The sequence below is a fragment of the Corapipo altera genome, unplaced genomic scaffold (assembly GCF_003945725.1).
Source record: "Corapipo altera isolate COAL_440 unplaced genomic scaffold, ASM394572v1 45, whole genome shotgun sequence".
NCBI lineage: Eukaryota > Metazoa > Chordata > Aves > Passeriformes > Pipridae > Corapipo > Corapipo altera.
Window position 1 is genome coordinate 6,564,145 of NW_020884877.1, and position 18,557 is coordinate 6,582,701.

Consider the following 18,557-nt stretch of genomic DNA (forward strand, 5'->3'; position numbering starts at 1 on the left):
AGAAATGAAGAAGAAATTAAATATGTATCAGAGATCAGTGTCCAAATACACATTTTCCCCTCCTTGCCCATTTTAATCTATAGTTTTATTTCACTGGGGAGCAATCAATTCTTTAAAATGAAGGAAAGAGAAATAGGTATTTCATTCAAGAAGTGAAAACCTGGGAGACTCTGCTGCATAAAGCATTCATTTTTCCAAAAACAACCTTAAAGCCAGTTAAAAGTATTATCAAACTGCAGTCATACAGCTCCCTGGAAAACATTTTCATTTTTAAGACTTCCAAGTAAAAGCTGCGAATTTCTAATGACCAACTAGAAGGATGAGAGAGAACATATATTAAGAAGTCCTGCACTGTTTCTTTCGTTCATTTGCAAATCATACTTTGTCCAGTACATGCTTTAAACAAGTAATAAATGTGATATTATTGGTACTAAACTTCTATGTATTGTCCACTTCCACATAACCATCATAGACTTGGCAATCACAGCAAAGAAGAAAAGGACACAGAAAGCTGAGGAGCAGGTTGCTCTTTCAGCCACCCACCTCTCCAGCCATTAAACAGAGAGCAGTGCTTGCATGTCCTAATAAGTATAAAATTAAGATCAACCAACAAGAAGAGGCATCAATAAAATTTGTCTTTTTAGATTAAAATTTCTTTCCATCAGCACAGTTTTGAGCCCCATCTAGGTGTTATTTAATTTAATATAATTTGAACAATTTCCAAACATCAGTTTGATTAATTTCAACAGCACAGTGTTACGGTAAGATTTACTGTACAGGGGTTGTCTAGCAGGGAATTAATAAAGAAGCCAGTTCTTTGCCCTGAGTAACAGGAGGTTTTAAGAATTCCCAGCTTTCTAGTGGGAATACTTCACAGCACAAGCATGTTTTCTTCTGGGAGCGAAACCCACCAAAATTATTAAAAACTGAGATCAAATGGTGGTGTCAAACCCAAAGGAAATCATTCTACAGTGGAGCGATTTTTATCAAATGAAGAAAGTGGAAAATAAAGTTTTTGTTGTTGCTGTTGTGCTTTGGATTTTTAGATTTTGTTTGCTGCCTGGGTTTTTGTTGTTTTGTTTTGTTTTTTTTTTAAACAGAACACAGACACACACACACAGAGTAATCTCCCATGAAGACAAAGTAGATTTCTATGGTTTGTCATTGAGAAACCAGGACATCTTCTTTAAAATTCATAAACTACTGAAAACTCTTCATTAGGGTATGTAGAAAACATTTTCCCTAGCAGAGACTGTAACGTGGGCCGTTCTCTAAGCTGGTCTTTCCAATACAGAGAAGAGAAGAGAAAAGAAAAAAGAAGAAATCTAGACAACAGCAAGAGCAGAATTCACAAATATTTATTCCCATGCACGTCTCAAAACACTGAATTACAAGCAACTTCAGCTGGACTTCTAAGATGAGACCCTTACCCTGTGACAGAGACAAGGAAGCCCAAATAGCAAAGCATGGATTGTCTTCAGGAAATTATCTAGATAAAGATCCCATATATTTAACAATAAAGCATGCTTTCACAACTGGCAGTAACCACAGGAAGGAATCACACTACAAGCATTTCCTAAACCTAATCTGCTTCTGTTTTTTTCTTTAGGAGAGAGACCTTTATCCAACAAAGGCAGCGAAGGGAAAGCAGCCCACTTATTTATTTCTCTTTGCATTGCAATAGAGTTGACCTTACATAAACCAGTCTGGTATTTAACTGTCTTTCCCTTTCTTTTAAACAAATTTGAAAAATGAACCTAAACTGAGAAAACTGCTTTAAAAGGCAGAAATCAGCATCCATGAGGCACAGGAGAGGTTTGCCAGTTCTCCTTTTCACATACTACAGCTCTAATTGAAAAGGCAGAAACCAATTAAGTTTGAGAGCTTTCAGTTACAGAAATACCTGAATTTCTACAGCAAAAACGCCATCCTGCATCCTAGTGCAACATAAATCCATAATTTCCTTTCTGAAAAACTTAACACTACCACCAAGTTAAAAAAAAAAAAAAAAAAGAAAAAAAAGGAAAGAAAATTAAAAGGGAAGTTTTAAGCTTCAGTGTGTCACTTCAGAACGGTGTATACTGCAAATACTGAAGTGATCAGAAGTTAAAACCTAGTGCTCATGCTAATAACCAGGAGTTTTCCATTCAAGACTCAACTAGCTGAACAAACATTGAATCACAGAATCATTGTAGTTGGAAAAGACCTTTGAGATCACATGTAACAAGAGAAGATAAATTCATAATTGGAAAAGATCAACTGCATTCAAAATGAGCTTCTTTGTTCGGTTGGTTGGGTTTTTTTCTAAGAGGAAAAGCATCAAATAGTATTGGGAAAAAAAGGGGGTTGTTCTGGTCTCACCACCACTTTTATTTAAATCACAGTGTAGCTGTAGCTGGTGGTGATGTGAGATCTTCCCCAGAAAATCCTGCAGAGTCCAGCTGAGGGCTGCAGATGTAGGAGACAGGTTGAACAGACACAACCATACCATTTCCACAGCGCCACACGCATTCACACTCAGGAAGGACCTGGCTTGAAGTAGATCCCGGGTTCAGCCCATGCCGGTGCAATTCAGTGACGAGGTGGAAGAGACAGAGCTCACACATTTCAGCAAGTGTTAGGAATGTCCATTAAGGCTCACTTTCAAGTTACCCCATAAATTATGAATATAATTAAATCGGACAGAATATAAGCTGTTGGCACTTAACTTATTTACAATAAATGCTTGGTTTGGGTAAATGGACTGTGTTTCAGCCTTTTATGCATCAAGCACCAGCTTACAACAGTCTCATTATGAGGCTGAGAATTCTCTCACTGTAAATCTTTTTTAATGGGGACTGAAGGAATGACTTTGCAGTTGTTTGTCACTAACCACTCGGAACCACGTGAAGAAAGCTGTGTGCACACACTGACAGGCGGCCAGCAGGAAATCTCTGTCACATACAGGAGATTGTATCAGGATCTTTGCAACTGTACAATCCTATGCAAAACAAAAGCGCCAAATACCTCCTTACAGCAAAAGGTTTCGTTTAAAAACTTTCTGCTAATCCTCTGCTCTCCAGTGTGTTCCAGACAAAATGAGAGATATCTGATTTTGCATATAACCAGTAATGCGATGCTGTTAAACTCCTACTCTTCATGGGTTTATAAGCCCGCTGCAAATAATTTGTTCCAGGATGCAATTTGGTAAAGAAAAGCTCAGTCCACAGATGATTTTAATACAGTGTTTGCCAAAGAAACAAAATCACGTTAAATAACATTACATTGTAGAATTTTTCTTCTTAGGAGGGCCAGAGGAAGTAAAACTAAGGACAATATCTTTCTCCTTGTCCTCAGTTATTTTTTCTGGCTTTACATATTCAGTAAATCTGCAGGCAGGAAATGCATTTCTACATAATATATTTTAGCCAATGGCGAATGCAAACCACAAGATATTATTTACATCCTTCTTCAGCTTCCAGACCTTTCTGTGGCTTCCGTCTCCCAGCCATCACAGCTATCCCAAATCTCAGGAAGTCTTATAAATAAGTCACTACTGTCTCTGCAGATGTCCCCTGTTTCTGACAGCTTAACTAGCCAGACAACCCTTCTCCTAGCTGAAATAACAGCCTGACTTGTTTAACACAAAATATTTCAGGCCACTATCCCACCACAGAAACATATTATGAAACGCATAACTTGATTTGATAATACTTGAGTTTCTCAAAAGACGAAATAAAAGAAAAGCCGTATTCAGAGCATGAGAAAGTGAAAAGCGTTTACCTCTAGCACAGCCTCTCCTGCTGCGTGCCTGGGACAGAAATGTTACTCATGGGAGATGAGGCCTTTTGTTAGTTCAAGTGGATCAGCTGCTTCTGGTAACTAACCCCCCTTACTAAACTAGTTGCACTAACTCAACCCAACCTTCAAATCTGTGGCACTGGTTGGGTTCAAAGGGCAAGAACGGGAGCAGCCCCACTGGGATTAGCCCAGGGACAGCCACGATGAGGCAGCCAGGAGGCTGGAGGAATTAAACAGCACAACAAAGCACTTCCACCTCTCCACCTAAGTGAGCGAAACATGAGAGTGATGATAAGCCAGACCTCAAAACACGGTTTTGAGGGAGGCTGAGTCAGAAGGCAGCACAAAAAGCTCAGCTCCCCGGAGCCAGCCAGCACCCCCCAGCATGCCTGAATGCCTGTGGGGTACCACCAGTGCCACACACTCCACCAGAACCACACACAGGCCTTCCAACACATAGAACAGAATCATAGAATCAGTTAGATTGGAAAAAAAACTTAAAATCATCAAGTCCAACATCAAAAGGCAGCGGTGAAGACACTATAGCTATGTTTTTCCTAAATAAAACGGCTCAGTTTTTTCAACTTGTTTCTCAGTTAAAAAAGAAGAAAAAGTACCCCACAGCCGTACATCATAATATGAACTCATGGAAGATATACTCATTTCACGCAAAACCAGCGGAGTAAACACTTCTAAATTAAACTCACTTAAAAAAAAAAAAAATTCATCTTAAGCCATTAGTTTCCCATAAGTTTTAGGTTTTGGTTTCTATAAGTTAAAAATGAGTTTAGGGTTTGCGAGGGGTTTTTAGTTTGGGGGACTACTTTCTGTTGTTTTTCTCTTGACAACATAGCAAAATTCGCCTAAGGGGCTAAGACCCTCTATGCCAAGTTCCACCCAAAAGTAATTTTTATGACCAACATTTTTAAACACTGAAAACTGGAACCATTAATAAGCCCTTAAATTTGGTGGTGCTAGCAGATGCCACTATATTATGTAATTTTTAAAGCAAAAAAACATCTTCTAGCAAAAGCATTTTAATGAAGGTTGTATTAACTAGTCTGCTGGTACTGGGGTAAATCCCCTGGAATGCAACAGAAAAGCTTTCGTAGCTGGTTTGAGGTTTTATTTCTGAAAAAGTGCTGCATACCACACTCGGGCCTATTTTGGGGTCTCCACTGGGACCCACTAGCAAGTTCTTTTCTCCTTCACCTCCAACCCTCTGTGAACCATCCCCTGCCAAGAAGAAATTGTATCACCCCTCCTTCATGTTACCAGATAATTGTCTGACAGAGAATCTAATGTAACTACTGCACCTACACCTCTGCCTTCAAACCCAATTGCAGGCTCTAGCAGGGGGACGAGCTGAATCGATCTGCAACTGCTGTAATCACTGCCTCCTTCCCTCGTGTCTAATAGATACTGGCAGCATTATAAAACCTCATTTCTAAGTGACAATTTCAATAGATATGGCAGAATTGGTTATGGGCAAAAGTCACAAGTACACATGCAAGAGGATGAGCCTCATTAAACTCTCTCTCTGAATAAATATCATCAAACTCATGGTTACTGATGGAGTTATTCATCAGTAGCCTTACCCTTTCAGCAAGGGTAAGGCTACTGCTGCAGCAATATCATTACTAGATGGTATTTTTCTGGTAGAAGGAGACCACAGAAATCTTCATCAGATCTTCAACAGGAAATTCAACAGAGGTGATAATCACCACCAAGAAAGAGCAGAAGCCGCTCCACCATTCTGTTCTCTAGAAAGCAGCCAACTTCCCCCTGTGCCTCCCTTTTCACCAGTCAACAACAGAGTCTTCAGACAGCCTGCACCTACTGCCCATTCTGGGTCAGGAACCGGCATCTGGGGCTTCACCTTTACTTACAACTCCAATCTTCCACACCCCAACTCACAACCCACACTTACAACCACCCACACTTACAACTCCAATCTTTGCCCTGCGGAGAGAGGGTAACTTCTGAGTGGCATTCTCTTGTTTTCTTTCTTTTTCAAGAACAGAAGACCAAGAGTTGCAGGGGGAACACTCTACATTTCACAAAGATGAGATCACACATTTGACAACTATGGGTTTGAATACTACTCTTTTAGGAATATTTACTTTTATCAGCCAGAAGGTCACATTAATCTAACAGTTTTTAATAACTACCAGATCTTTATCAAACAGGTCATGAGGTCAAGGAACAAGAGTCAACAGGTACATTCTCCTCCTCAGGTGTGCCCAGTACAATTCATCCAGTTAGTGATATTTTCAGGCAAGGGTGGAAAAGACCTACCTAGAGGCTGACATACCGTGTATGGATTCACAGTCAGCAACTCATGCTTTTGGGGCTCAACAAGCTGAATTGCTACATTATTACGCACACAGAGGTACAGCGGAGAATCAGATACTTCTGTTAGTGCAAATGCATGTGCTCACCGAGAGGTGTTAGCCAAAGAAAGCAGATTACATCTGCACTCCAAAGGTTGAACTGGCTCCCAGTTCACTTTCGGATGCCATTCCAAATGTTGATTTATAAAGCTGTATGATACAAGGCTAGAGCCAAGGCTACTGTAGAGAGGATATCTCTTTCCATGTATGGTACAGCAGAAAGGACATGTCTGCTCAACAGCTCTAGGACTCACCTTCAGAGAAAATGGAGAGACAGGATCCCTCAGTCTCAGGCCTTCAGCCACAGTCAAACTCCTCTGCCAGAGGCACAAAGGTGCACGGTCACCCAGCAAGGGGCCTTTCTGCCTGTTGGGTTTTAGTCTGAAGGCTGAGGTAGTCAGGTAACTATAGGACCATAGAACAGCCAGTCCCAGGTGGCAATGGTCTAAGAGACCAAGTACTCTCAGCAGCATTCATGTCCACAAAAACAATATGAAAAAAGAGAGGGGCAAAAACAATATGAAAAAAAACCCCACCAACTCCCCCCTCAACCCACAAAACAAACAAACAAGAGAAAATCATTATAAAGTAGTACAGCTTTTTATTTTCAAAGACAAAGAAGTAATTTTTACTGCTTTCTACCTGTCCGTGACATTCTCCAAGCTCATCTAAATGGCAGGTCAGTATGACACTGTGATCATATTTATGTAATCAGGAAGGCTCAATACATTCATCACTATGCCAGATCCAGATACTCAGACAATGCCTAACTTGAGCATTACTGTCAAGCAATACACCTACTTACTGCATACTTGCTCATAGGAGCCTGTATGAAATCCACTATCCAGACTTCTAGCTTGAGCACCAAACTCTACTTAAAAAAAAAGGAAAATAAAAAAGAAACCATACTTCTGTTACTCTGCATTTTCTCTAAGTCTAAAAATTGGTAGAGTGTATGACAGGTCCACCTCATTTTTCTTAATGATGTTTTTATTATTCTTTCACTCAATTAAAACAGAAATGGATATTGCATCTTCTGACTGTATAATTGTTATTGTAATCTGTTTTCGATCACTGCTTGGGAAATGGGTCCAAAACAACATAAACTATCCACAGTCTCAGAATACAAGCCATTTTCTTTTACTACGATACTTAAAGACACATCTATCATGTTGCTCTGCTAACATGTTTGTGTTATGGCAAAGAAGTTATTTGTAAGTTGGGAAAAGACATTATGAAAATCACCTTTTACTCCAAAGTATTGTATAACTCATATTTTATAACTACATTTCTTAATAACCATTCAAAATAATAAGGCTGGAAATTGTGCACATCTAATTTTAATATATAAATAATGGAAATGCATATAAACTAAAATATGCTCAAAATATGAATATATATTACTCTCAAAAAATAGTCCGGTTATAGTTTTGAAAATGACATGCTTCATTTCCAATATATGCCTGTCAGTTAAATTTATGACAAAATACTCTCTGTGAGTTTAGATTACCAGAATGGTAAATACTTCTATGTGAGTTTCCTCACTTATTTGAAGTTTCTGCCCAAACGCTGACAGTGTCAGCAACTTCTCAAGAATGAAGTGGTGTTGGTGATACACAAGTAAAGACAGACTAATCCAGCCACTTCTCAACATTATACAAATAGAATGATACAGCTGAGAAAGAGAGAAAGTAACCTTGTGGCTATATGCAGCAATACAAATCATGTTTCTGATATAAGAAACTCCCCTTGCAACATTTCTTGCCAGATTTAGTATCTTTGAAAAGATTTGCTGTCAATAGTGTGCCTTTTCATCTCCGTGTGTCTTTGGGGAACAAATAAGGAGGGAGCATATTTAAGTGGGAGACATTTCTACTGCACCCTGAAAATGGTTATCTCGAGAGATGCTGCAGCTTCATATAAAATATAGTCCTGATGGATTATTTTTATTAAGCTTTTTCTTAGTTTCTTTACCTTGCTGACATTGCTATTAACAAGGTACCGTTGTGCTCAAATTTTTAAATATTGCATGTCTCTCTGATACAAGGACATCAGTTAGAGCAAAATGCCTGAACGTTTTTACTATTAGCCAGATCATTTTCTATTTAGAACACAAGTCATATGCTTAAACTCTTATCTAGAGCTACCTATCTCTTTTCTTCAAATTCTTTCTGTTCCCTTCGTACAGCTTCTACAAATAGTGACAATCTTCTCTTTTTCCTAACATTGCTGCATGAAACACCAATAATCATTCGATAGGAAATTTAAAATATATCTTGAGTTCAGACAGTATTTCTGCCCTAGCATCCCGTTTAGGATAACAGCAATGCAGGACTCACACTTCATTTTTTAATCAATCTCTAAATTATTTGTGTAGCCTTATTGCAAGTAGAAGTGCCTCCTGGAAGAAGGTTTTATGTAAGTCCTCAGATACTAGCAACATCGGCGTTCACATCTTTAAAAATCAGATTAAGACTTACACTTTAAAAAAAACCAAAGTAAAACAAAAACTAACCAACCAAACAATCCCCCCCACCTTTGAAATATTTTTATAAGGGTTTCTCAATGTCAGCAATCTTAAATTGCTAGTAGACAAATGCCAACATCTTGTCTATTTGTAAATCTCCAGGGGATACCAGCAAGCTACTACATATATTTAAAAAGAAAAAAAAACCAACTAAAAATACCATTTCAATTTCTTTTAAAAGTTCCCTAAAATAAAGGAAATAGCATTGGAAATACGAAATATTTTCCCCCTTACCAATATCTGGATCAGTGCAAATGAATACGGGGACAAAGTACACTCAACAGCTGCAGTACATGCTTTTCGTATAAAGCACATGAACTCTGGATTAAAAAAAAATTCCGAACTACAGAACTGTGGCAATATTGACAACATGACTTGATGGCTGCGAACGCACCACACATTAAAGGAGTCAAAACTTGTGAATGGTCACGAGAGCCTCAGCTAGACGGGCTAACAACTGCCCCCAAATTAAACGGCAGAGCGTATTTTCTGTCTTCCATACCACTAATCAATGTAAACTCATTTGCGTGTAGCCCCGCAGTAGAGAAGCTGCCGCCGAACATTCTGCAACAAGTACAAAGCTTGTTGGAGGGCAATTTTTTTTTTAGTATGGCTAGAGGCTAGAAAACATTTCTCAAAAGCTATCACTCAGCTGCCTTTTGTCTGCCGTGACTATTTCTTACATCTGCATTAGTGACACATGCCACCGTGGGGACCGATGCGTCTGACCCAGGACATTTCGTGCAGTAGGAACCAACTACAACAAGGCAATTTTTTTTCCAAAGCTAGAAAGGGCATCGGTTCCTTGTTCAACACAGTGGGCTCATTTCAAAACCACTTTGAGCTTCAAAAGGACAGCACACTTGTTCAGTAGTTACAGAGCCTGAATCAAGCACAGGTTATCTTGAACAAACCCCCATCGTATCAATTCAAAGGGACTTGGTAATACTTTATACCTTGAAAAACTGGGCCTTTAATCCTAAAAACACAGCAGTAGTTACTAATTTAACTAAATTATGAGGGGCAGTAATTAAAGGCCTAACTTAGCTATGCCTTCCAATTTGGGATTCAAAAGAAAGTCTTCTCAAGTTTTACAGATTTTCAGTTATTTTGAAAAGTTTAAAAATAAGATTTAAAAGCAGGTTGGGGACTGCTCAACCACAAAAATAAGAATTTTCCTAAACAGGTCACACAGATGTTTGGTGAATATAAATACATGACTGCAATAACTCTCTTCATTTTACAACATCATAGATGCCACATTGTATTACCATGTTCTGTGTCAATGGGAGTGACAAAAATCGTACGGGTTCAAGTATTTTTCTTAAGCTCCAAATGACTGTTGTGACCCTTTTTCTCCCCATACCAAACAGACAGCTTTAAAGAAAACAGCAATAATAGAAAGTAACTGCAAAAATAAATATTTAGGCTAGCATCTCCATCAAGAGTACTAAATTCAAATACTTTTAAAGAAATTTTAAAGTAAATTATATCATCTGAATGTCTATGCTACAAACTAGAAAGTTTCAATATAACGTAGCTGTCTGTTGAAATGATGACCTGATAACAATTACATTATGCCAGATTTTTTCTACTTTTAAATTTAGATAAAATATTCAGCTCAGTAAAAGTATTTAAATAAAACATAAAGACTCCACAAAATTAATTATTTGGGAAAGGAATCTTCAAACTTCACCTTTACATGTTTATTCATAACAATGAAAGTCTAATACTGTTTATCTTCCTTCAATGTCTGAATTCTTCATTTAAATTCTGAGTGAGAAATATGTCGCTATTTAATTTCTTGAGAATATGTTTCCTGATTGGCATCTTTATAGTTTTTAATATGATTTTGTCATCTTCTTTAGGCATAAGAATAATTCTGGGGAGTAACTGACAAACTCACCTTAACAGGAGTTATCAAAGGATGCCCTATAAATAAATGACAATAAATATACTACGTTCTATACCAGTGAAACTAAGAAAAGGTAGGACTCAACTTATAAAGGGAGGGGGAAACAGAGAATTAACATGGACTATTTCAAAGATGTTGGTTTCTTTTCCTTTTCTTTGGTTCATGATAAGAATAACAGCATGCAGTTAACTAACATGGCCATGGGTGTGGGGCAAGGAGGAAGTGGGGAGATGACTTGAAACATTTAGGAACTGTTGCAGGGCAAAAAAAAAAGTTTTACTACCGCTAATCTTAAATCTTGAATTCAAAATTGTCAGTGGCTTTCTGCAGATGCAACTTAAGAGTTCCAAAATTACTCTAAACATCAAATTATGTCTAGGTCACTGAATGGGTGGATACCCTATATTCTGTTTAATGCATATGTTCAATTGCACATATTTTAACCAACTGTGTCTTTATTTTAATAACAGACCAAGTACTGAAAACACATAAAGAAAGACTATTTTTCTACCTCAGCAAAAATACAGCTGATACACTGCATGACCCTTCAGGAGTGACTGCTCTGTTTATTCTATTTACATGGCATGATCTGATTGGAAAAGGGAGAGAGGGGTGGAAATCAGCAAAAAGACCAGAAATTCATTTTTAACCATCAATCCTGAAAAAAAAATCACCATCTTGCTTTTCTTGCTGTTCCTGTTAAATTAGAGATCTCTTCATCATTATGTATCAGAAACATGTAAAATCCAAGATTTTGCATTTCTTCCTAATCAAAATACAAAGCAACATTTTCCAACTATTCTGCCACGGATAAAACAAAATATATACACATACTGCTGGTTCCTGAACTAACAAGGATTTGCGGTTTTCAAGCTTCCGTATCTCAATGCGCTTAATTCTTTCAAATAGCTGCATGCTTCTTTGAGGCAGCAGGAAGATATTCTTCATCTAGGATCTGGGCAGGAATCTAAAACTTAACCTTTCACTTCACTCAGTTCCTAAGGACAAGAGAAACATGCTTCCTTACTCTGTTCAGGGTGCCATTTAGAGCTCAATGTCAACTAACCATTTAGAACAGAGGAGCAAATTTGATCAAGCTGTACTCTTCTGTTGGCACAGAAGTGGATTTTCTCTCTAGTAAAGTACTTTAAATCCTTGTAAAAAGTATAAAAGGTAGCACAAACCCCGCGATATTTTTGCAGAAATATGCAGAATGGATTTTGACAAACAGCTCTTTAGCCATTCTCAGTCGGTGTTTCTGTCACTCCAGAGATATATTAAAACTGATTTCTGACTACACCTAAGCACACACGACCATGATAAATCACAGCTTCAGGGGGCTTACAGCAATTAGCAGCAGCGCTCCGAAGAGTCACTGCATCCACATTTCTGGTACATCTGACTTTGTACAAGCACAGTAACCACAGCTACTGATTAACATCCCAATCATACACTTTGGTTTGAATTGCCTGAAAGCTTTCCCCTTCATTAATATTCTGTAAATTGAATCACAGTTTTTAACAGTTAAACGAATAAGAACATATTACTATCAGACTGCGTCAAACTAATTTAACCAGAAAATGTTTTGCAATCATTTCCTGCTCCAAATTTGAACATGTTCCCTTGGCTGTATTTTGGTTCTACATTTCTATTTCAGCAAGACCAAACTTCAGAACAGCTCATTCTGCATACTGGCATTTTAAGTTGCATTCAGAGGCTTTTGATGCTTATTTTCTACCCTCTTCAAAATCAGCACATACATATATACATGCACATCCACTCCTACACAAACAGGTTCATGAACTGCAATCAACAATTTTGTAAATATAAGTTTCCTCGTCATTAATCATCCCTTTTTTTTTTTAATCCTTATGGAGTGAATTACTAACTGAGAGGAGACGCCAATTCTAGTAAGTGAATGTTACCCAACAGGGATATAAAGCTGTCAACACCATAGTGCTCTTGCTTGCTCTAAACTCTCTCCCAGACTTCATATGTTTTTTAAAGCGATATTAGCCTTTTTTCCCAGGGACCTTCCTAAAACCTGCCTCTCCTGAAAATTGGAGCACTTGTGCTTTATTACATACAGCTTTTTAAAACAGACAGGTTAGGTAACTGTTGAAACATTTTAGAAAGCACTGGGTTAGTCAAGCAAACCAAAACCGGACTCTAACACATTGGACTGACGCTAACAACATTGTAAACAGCACCAAAACTTTTAAACCCTCAATTAAGCACAACCTTTAAGACCTCGTTTATCTTTTTAGTGACCTTCACTAGTTTATTATAGCTGCTGTAATGGCCCTTGGAATTAAGTACATTCATGTTAGGAATAAAAAAAAAAGAACAGGAGAGTCATAAGGCAAAATTTCTCATGAGAACAATTGATTTTCTGTCTGCACTACAAAAGCTTATTTGAAAACATTTTTTCACTCATAAAACCAGAGAGAAAGCTAAAAACACCTACAGCACTATAGTATTTCTCTATTTCTCAGGGAAGTCACTAGAAAAATAATTGCAGCAAATACTACGATTATAAAACTGGTTACCAAAGGTCATCAGGCTCATCTTAGCAACAGTTAGTTTAGAGCTTATTGCTCTGCTCTCAGGAATTAACTTCAGAAACAGATATTATTACACCAAAAAGCCACCTGACAAATAAGAAGGAATTTCAGCATTTACATATCTAAGGCCCAAAATGAGATGAAAACCAGAATTGCTAGCATTTGTCTTTGCTTTCAAAACCTTTAGATACACCTTATAGAATTAAAAATAAAACAAAAACTAAAGTGGTCTCTAGTTTTCAGTAAAGTATTTCCATTTTTGTCCCAAGCGAAATTCACATTCAATGAATATTAGCACTTTTTAAAGCTTGAGAAATAAGAATAAACTGAAAGACTGACAATTGAAGCCTTAGATGTCATTTCACTATGACTTTCAATAGTTTCCTTTTTGTCAAATTCTACACACAATACTAGGAGAGCCTTCATTAATATTTATTTGAAAGAAGTTTTATACTAATCTCCCAGTATATTAAAAGTAAGCCTTTCCACAAACGTCTACAGCTGCATTTTACAACTCAAGTGAAAAAATTACTAACACCACAGCGATCACTGCAAAGATACAGACTTCCAAAAATACCCGAAACAGGTGAGATCTGCATTCAGGAAAAGATCACTCAGTCACACCAGTTCTTAAGCATCAAACTTGAAAAACAGTAGAAGACAAAATATCTGGAAATTAGCTATGTTGATTTATTGTGAGAGTATTTCCAGAAGAAAAAAAAATTAAATCAATTTTAAACAGCACCATTATCTTATTAAAAAAGTCTGCCTTAACTAATTTAGTATTGAGTATTATAGAACCTAGATAGGTATTCAGACAAGAATAATTTTCTTCTTGCTTTCAGTATCAATAAAGACTAATGAATAACCTTTATTATGAACAGCCTAAATGCAAAGAGATTGAGACCGTTTAAAGAACACCAGCTAAGAAAAAGAAAATATATTACTCCTGCATTTCTTAATCTCCCAGACTGTTACACTCCAGTCTATAACATCTTTACAAATGAGCTGAAGACTAATGAATGCAAACTTAAGCTCTTAAAAGTTTGCTTTCAGAAATGAAAGTCTCTTTCTGGAGTGGAAGAAATCTTCCACACCTTAACAGGCCAGATTCATGCTGAGCCACCGATATAACTATAAAATTTCTCTTGGGTAACACGGCTGCAACTAGAAAGTAACATATACATCCCAAAACATCTAAAAACATTCTTTAAAAGTATATTTCTATAACTGCCCCAAGGAAAAAAATTTCATCTTTTGTTCTAACATTTTCTTTAAGATCAAGCAGCTATAATGCCTGAGTCTCAAAAAAGGCATCCAAAACTAGACATATTACTTTTTATATGATTATCTAGTTCATTTTTACAATTATTCAACAAATTATTTCTCCATCAATTTGTAAGTGGAATAGTCTTTCACTGCAAAGCTGTTTCTTCATTTTCCATACATTGGAAGAACACAGAGAAGAGATTTAAAAAATAGATATATAGTCATCCAAGAAACAGAAAAAAAATGGTGAGCTCTCTTACCCTTCATTAGGTATATAAATGAATCCTACGTTTTTAAAATAAAATATGCAGCTCCTTAGCAAACTTCAGCAATTAGGAAGCCTATTGAGCCAAAGAGGTCTAAAACAGGCATCTAATGGTAAAATCGCTAAATAAACCTCACGTAATAGAGAGTCATGTGACAACTGTATCAAAGTATCTCTTGAAACGCCATTTACACAAACTCTTTATGTATAAACAACTACAATTGCGTGTTACCACTCTGCTCATCTTAAAACACGAATATAGAGTTTTTGGGGGGGTTTGTGGGGTTTTTTTGAGGTAAAGGTAAAATTTGTGGCCTTTCCTGCAGTATTCTGCTCACAACATCTGACTAATTTCAAGATTTTTAAATCTATTTTTCCTAACACGAGGCTGCACTGTGTTAAACACGACAGCATCAGAGTTAAGAGGAAAAAAGAGGGCATTTAGGAGAGGTGACTGTAAAGTTTATCCTGCTTGGAACAAAAGGGGGGAAAAAGCAACCATGAGTGTCGCTTAAAACATGCTTTAAACACAAAACTGAGCAGCAACTTAAAAGCAAATTATGAAAGATTAAGTATTCTAAAGAATTGCAGGAAAGCTGAAAAACTAATTTCAGCATATTTGCTGAATATATTCAGCACATGAATATATGTGCTGAAGCTCGCACGTGCTTTGCCCTGTCCTCTTTTACAACAATTGCTACAAAATGCTACCTACCGAAAGAAAAATAAAATCCCTAAATGCAAACATAAACGCTGCCGTTTTTCCCACCCTGGAGATCCCATTCTCAGCGCTGTGACGGTGGGTGTAACACACCTAACTCGTGTCACCCGCACCCGTGAAGGCAGCCGGGCTGCCCGCACCTAACCCGAGGGCGATGCCCTCTCCCCGCCGTGCCCTCCGGGAACGCCGGCGGGGCAGGGGGATGCCCGCGGCTGCCCCGGGGCGATCCGCACGAGGGAAACGCCGAGCGCAGGACACGCTCCCAGCCCGTCACCCTCCGACAGGATCAGGCCTGGCCCTTTGTGAGCCGCCCGGCCCGGGGTGGCCTCTTTCGGCAGGCGGCCTCCTAACGCGGGAGGGTTGCGCGCCGCACAGCCGGTCCGAGCCCTCCCGCGGACCCTCGCCAACGCAGCAGTGCCGAGCAGCCAAACGCTTTCCTGGGAAAGCGGGCGACGGCCCTCCAGCTGCCGCACGGACCTGCCGGTCCCTCCGGCCCTGCCGACCCGCCCGCCACACGGTGCCCCGGGCCCGCCGCCCCCGCGCCCCGGCCGGCGGGGCCGCCGTGAGCGCGGCCGCACGGTTACCTCCCACGGGCTTGGTGACGGCGCCGTTGGGCCTCCCGCGGGTGCCCATGGGGCTGCCGTTCTGCTCCAGCCTGGCCACCTTCCCGGGGGGGGACCCTTTGACATCGGGGCTGCCGCTGCCTCTGTCGGGGCTGTCCCGCAGGCAGGGGCTCTCGCTCCTCCGCTCCATGCTCGGAGACGCGGCTCCCGCTGGCAGGTCGCAGTAGAAGGAGCACGGACCTAGGGGTGAGAGAAACAAGGGGCGCTTCAGTGGCCGCCGGCCCGTACCACCGCCCGGCACCGGGCCCCGCTCGCCTGCCCGGGCCCCCGCAGCGCGTCCCCCGGGCGGCCCAGCTCAGCCAAGCCGGGCGCAGTGCCGCCCCGCTCCCGCCGCCGGAGCCGGAGCCGGCCCCGCTGGAAGCGAGTGGTTCGCCTCAGCCGCCCGGCCCCAACCTGCCGCGGGCGAGGGCAGCGCTGCGCCACGGTGCCCATCGCGCCCGAAAGGCCGGCGAGCAGGAGCACCCCCGCCCGCCGCAGCCAGGTGCTGCGCCCCGGGTCCGGCCGCGGCCCTGGCCCGCCCCCGGGGGCCGCGGGGAAGAAGCTGCCAGTCCAGGCGGCCCCGCTGGCACGGCCCCCCCGCGCCAGCCAGCTGTGCAGCCACAGAGTAGCCGGCTGCTGGCGAGGAAGCCTCTAGCGAGCGGCTCCCGCGAGCTGCCGCTGTACTTACTGCTTATAGCCTGTCTGTAAGTTGGCTGAGTTGGGCTCTGTCCATGGATCAGAAGTAGAGAATCCAGGGTGGAAAGTTTTCTTGTTTCCTCCTCTTACGCCGCGTTCTTCCCTTCTACTCCTTCCCCCCACCCCCAGCCCCCTCCTCGCCCTCCTCCGGGGGTGCCGGGGCGGCGGGGCCGGGGCGGCTGCCCGCGGGGCGGCAGGGGCAGAGCCCCTTCCCGGAGGGTCCCGGGTGGCGAGCGGAGCGGAGCGGGGAGGTCGGGACGAGGGGGCGGGGAGCCGCGGGGACGCTGGCTGCGGCGCGGAGGAGAGGGGAGAGGGAGACGACTTCTCACACCTTCAGCGGAGAAAATCAATACCGGGGGAGACGGGGGGAGGAGAAGAGGGAGCGCCGCTCTCCCGGGCTCCGCGGCGGCGGCGGGTGCCTGGCGGCGCGGGGAAGCGGCGGCGGCGGCCCCCGGTGTGTCACTTTCAATCGCTCCCTCCTCTGCCAGCCACAGCAGCGGCAGGAGGGACTCGCCACAGAGAGCGGAGAAACGATTATTAGTTGCGTTGAGTCATCAAGGCAAAGTGAGTCCTTTTTGGGGTTGTCCTTGGTTTCGGGTTTGGTGTGTGTGCACGCCTGTGTGTGTGTGTCTGCCTGTCTGTCTGCGCGGCGTTCCCGTCCCAGGGCTGTGCATCCCAAACATCGCCACCCCTCCTCGCCTTCGACACCCCCCCCCCCCCCCCCCCCCCCCCGCAAAAATCAAGTCTCGGTGCTATCTCCGGATCGGGCGCAGACGGGCGCGCAGCAGCCCACCTCCTCCCAGCCCGGCCCGCCCCGCGGAGCCCCAGCCCCGGCCCCGCTGCGCGCAGGGGTGGGAGGCAGAGACCCACCTGGCAGGAAATTAAACACCAATAAATAAATAATACATCTCGCACGCGAAAAGGGAGCGCGGTGCCGCGCGAAGGAAGGGCGTAGGGCGAGCTGGGTGGGGAAGGGGAAGCGTGGCAGGACGAGGCATTGGTGACAGGAGGGATCCAGGGCAGAAAGGCGCAAGGACAGGGGCAGTCGGGCTGGGGGAGGGCCGAGGGGAAAGGAGAGGAGGAGGAGCCGGGAGAAGAAGGGGAAGGGAGGGGGGAAATAGTGGGGAAGCCGGAGTTGGGGACACCGGACCGACCGAGGAGGAGCAAAGCTGCCACCGACATTCAGTCCCGGCGCCCGGGTCGGTCCGACGCAGCCGGTGCGGCCTCGCAACCTCCTGCCACCCTCCCTCGTCCCCCCGGGAGCCGAGCGGCGGAGGGGACCCTCCCGCAGCCGCTCCCCGCCGGGCCAAGGCGACAGTAACTTTTCGCGGTGCGGCGGGTCCTGCCGCCCCGCGGGCCGGTCGCGCCTCCTCCGGGCCGCCGGGCGGCCCCAGGTAGGGCCGCGCCGCCGCCCTGCTCTCCGCGCCCGGCTCCAGGCAGTTACCGGGGTGGTCCTGAATAATTGATGGCGGGGACCGGGAGGAAGTGACAAGCGGGCAGGGAAGCGCTGCTGCTGCCGCCGCTAAATTATTTAATAGCTGAGCTCCGGGTAGGGCATGACAGCGCTACCGAAGTGCAGCCAGCGGGGCGGGCAGAGCTCTGGCCGGGAAGTCGCATGGGGCGGGATCGAGCCCCTCACCGGTGCCGAGAGGCGAGCGGTCGCCCGGCAGGCAGGCAGGCAGGCAGGCAGTCCCCTCTGTCTCCGATGCAAGGTGCACCGCGCCGCTCCCCGGGGCCGGCGGCGGCGCGGGCGCGTCCCCGGGCGGGGGCCATGCCCGGCGGGCGCCCCGAGGGCCCGCAGCGCCCCCTGCCCGGCCCGGGGGGC

At 43.1% G+C, this 18,557-nt stretch overlaps 1 protein-coding gene across 4 annotated transcripts in view; it reads right to left on the reverse strand.

The window, feature by feature from the left end:
• Window positions 1–18,557, reverse strand: part of SATB2 (SATB homeobox 2) — a 213,565-nt gene that overhangs the window by 113,467 nt on the left and 81,541 nt on the right. Inside the window, exons 2-3 of one of the 4 annotated variants that reach the window (XM_027637228.1) lie at window positions 16,725–17,020; window positions 16,019–16,237 (exon numbers count right to left, since the gene is read on the reverse strand). In XM_027637228.1, coding sequence (XP_027493029.1) covers window positions 16,019–16,187 — 169 coding nt within the window. In that variant the 5' untranslated portion in view covers window positions 16,188–16,237; window positions 16,725–17,020. Of the gene's footprint in view, window positions 1–15,428; window positions 15,759–16,018; window positions 16,238–16,724; window positions 17,021–18,371; window positions 18,499–18,557 lie in introns of those variants that run through there. The other 3 variants (XM_027637231.1, XM_027637229.1, XM_027637230.1) reach the window with 3 other exon arrangements.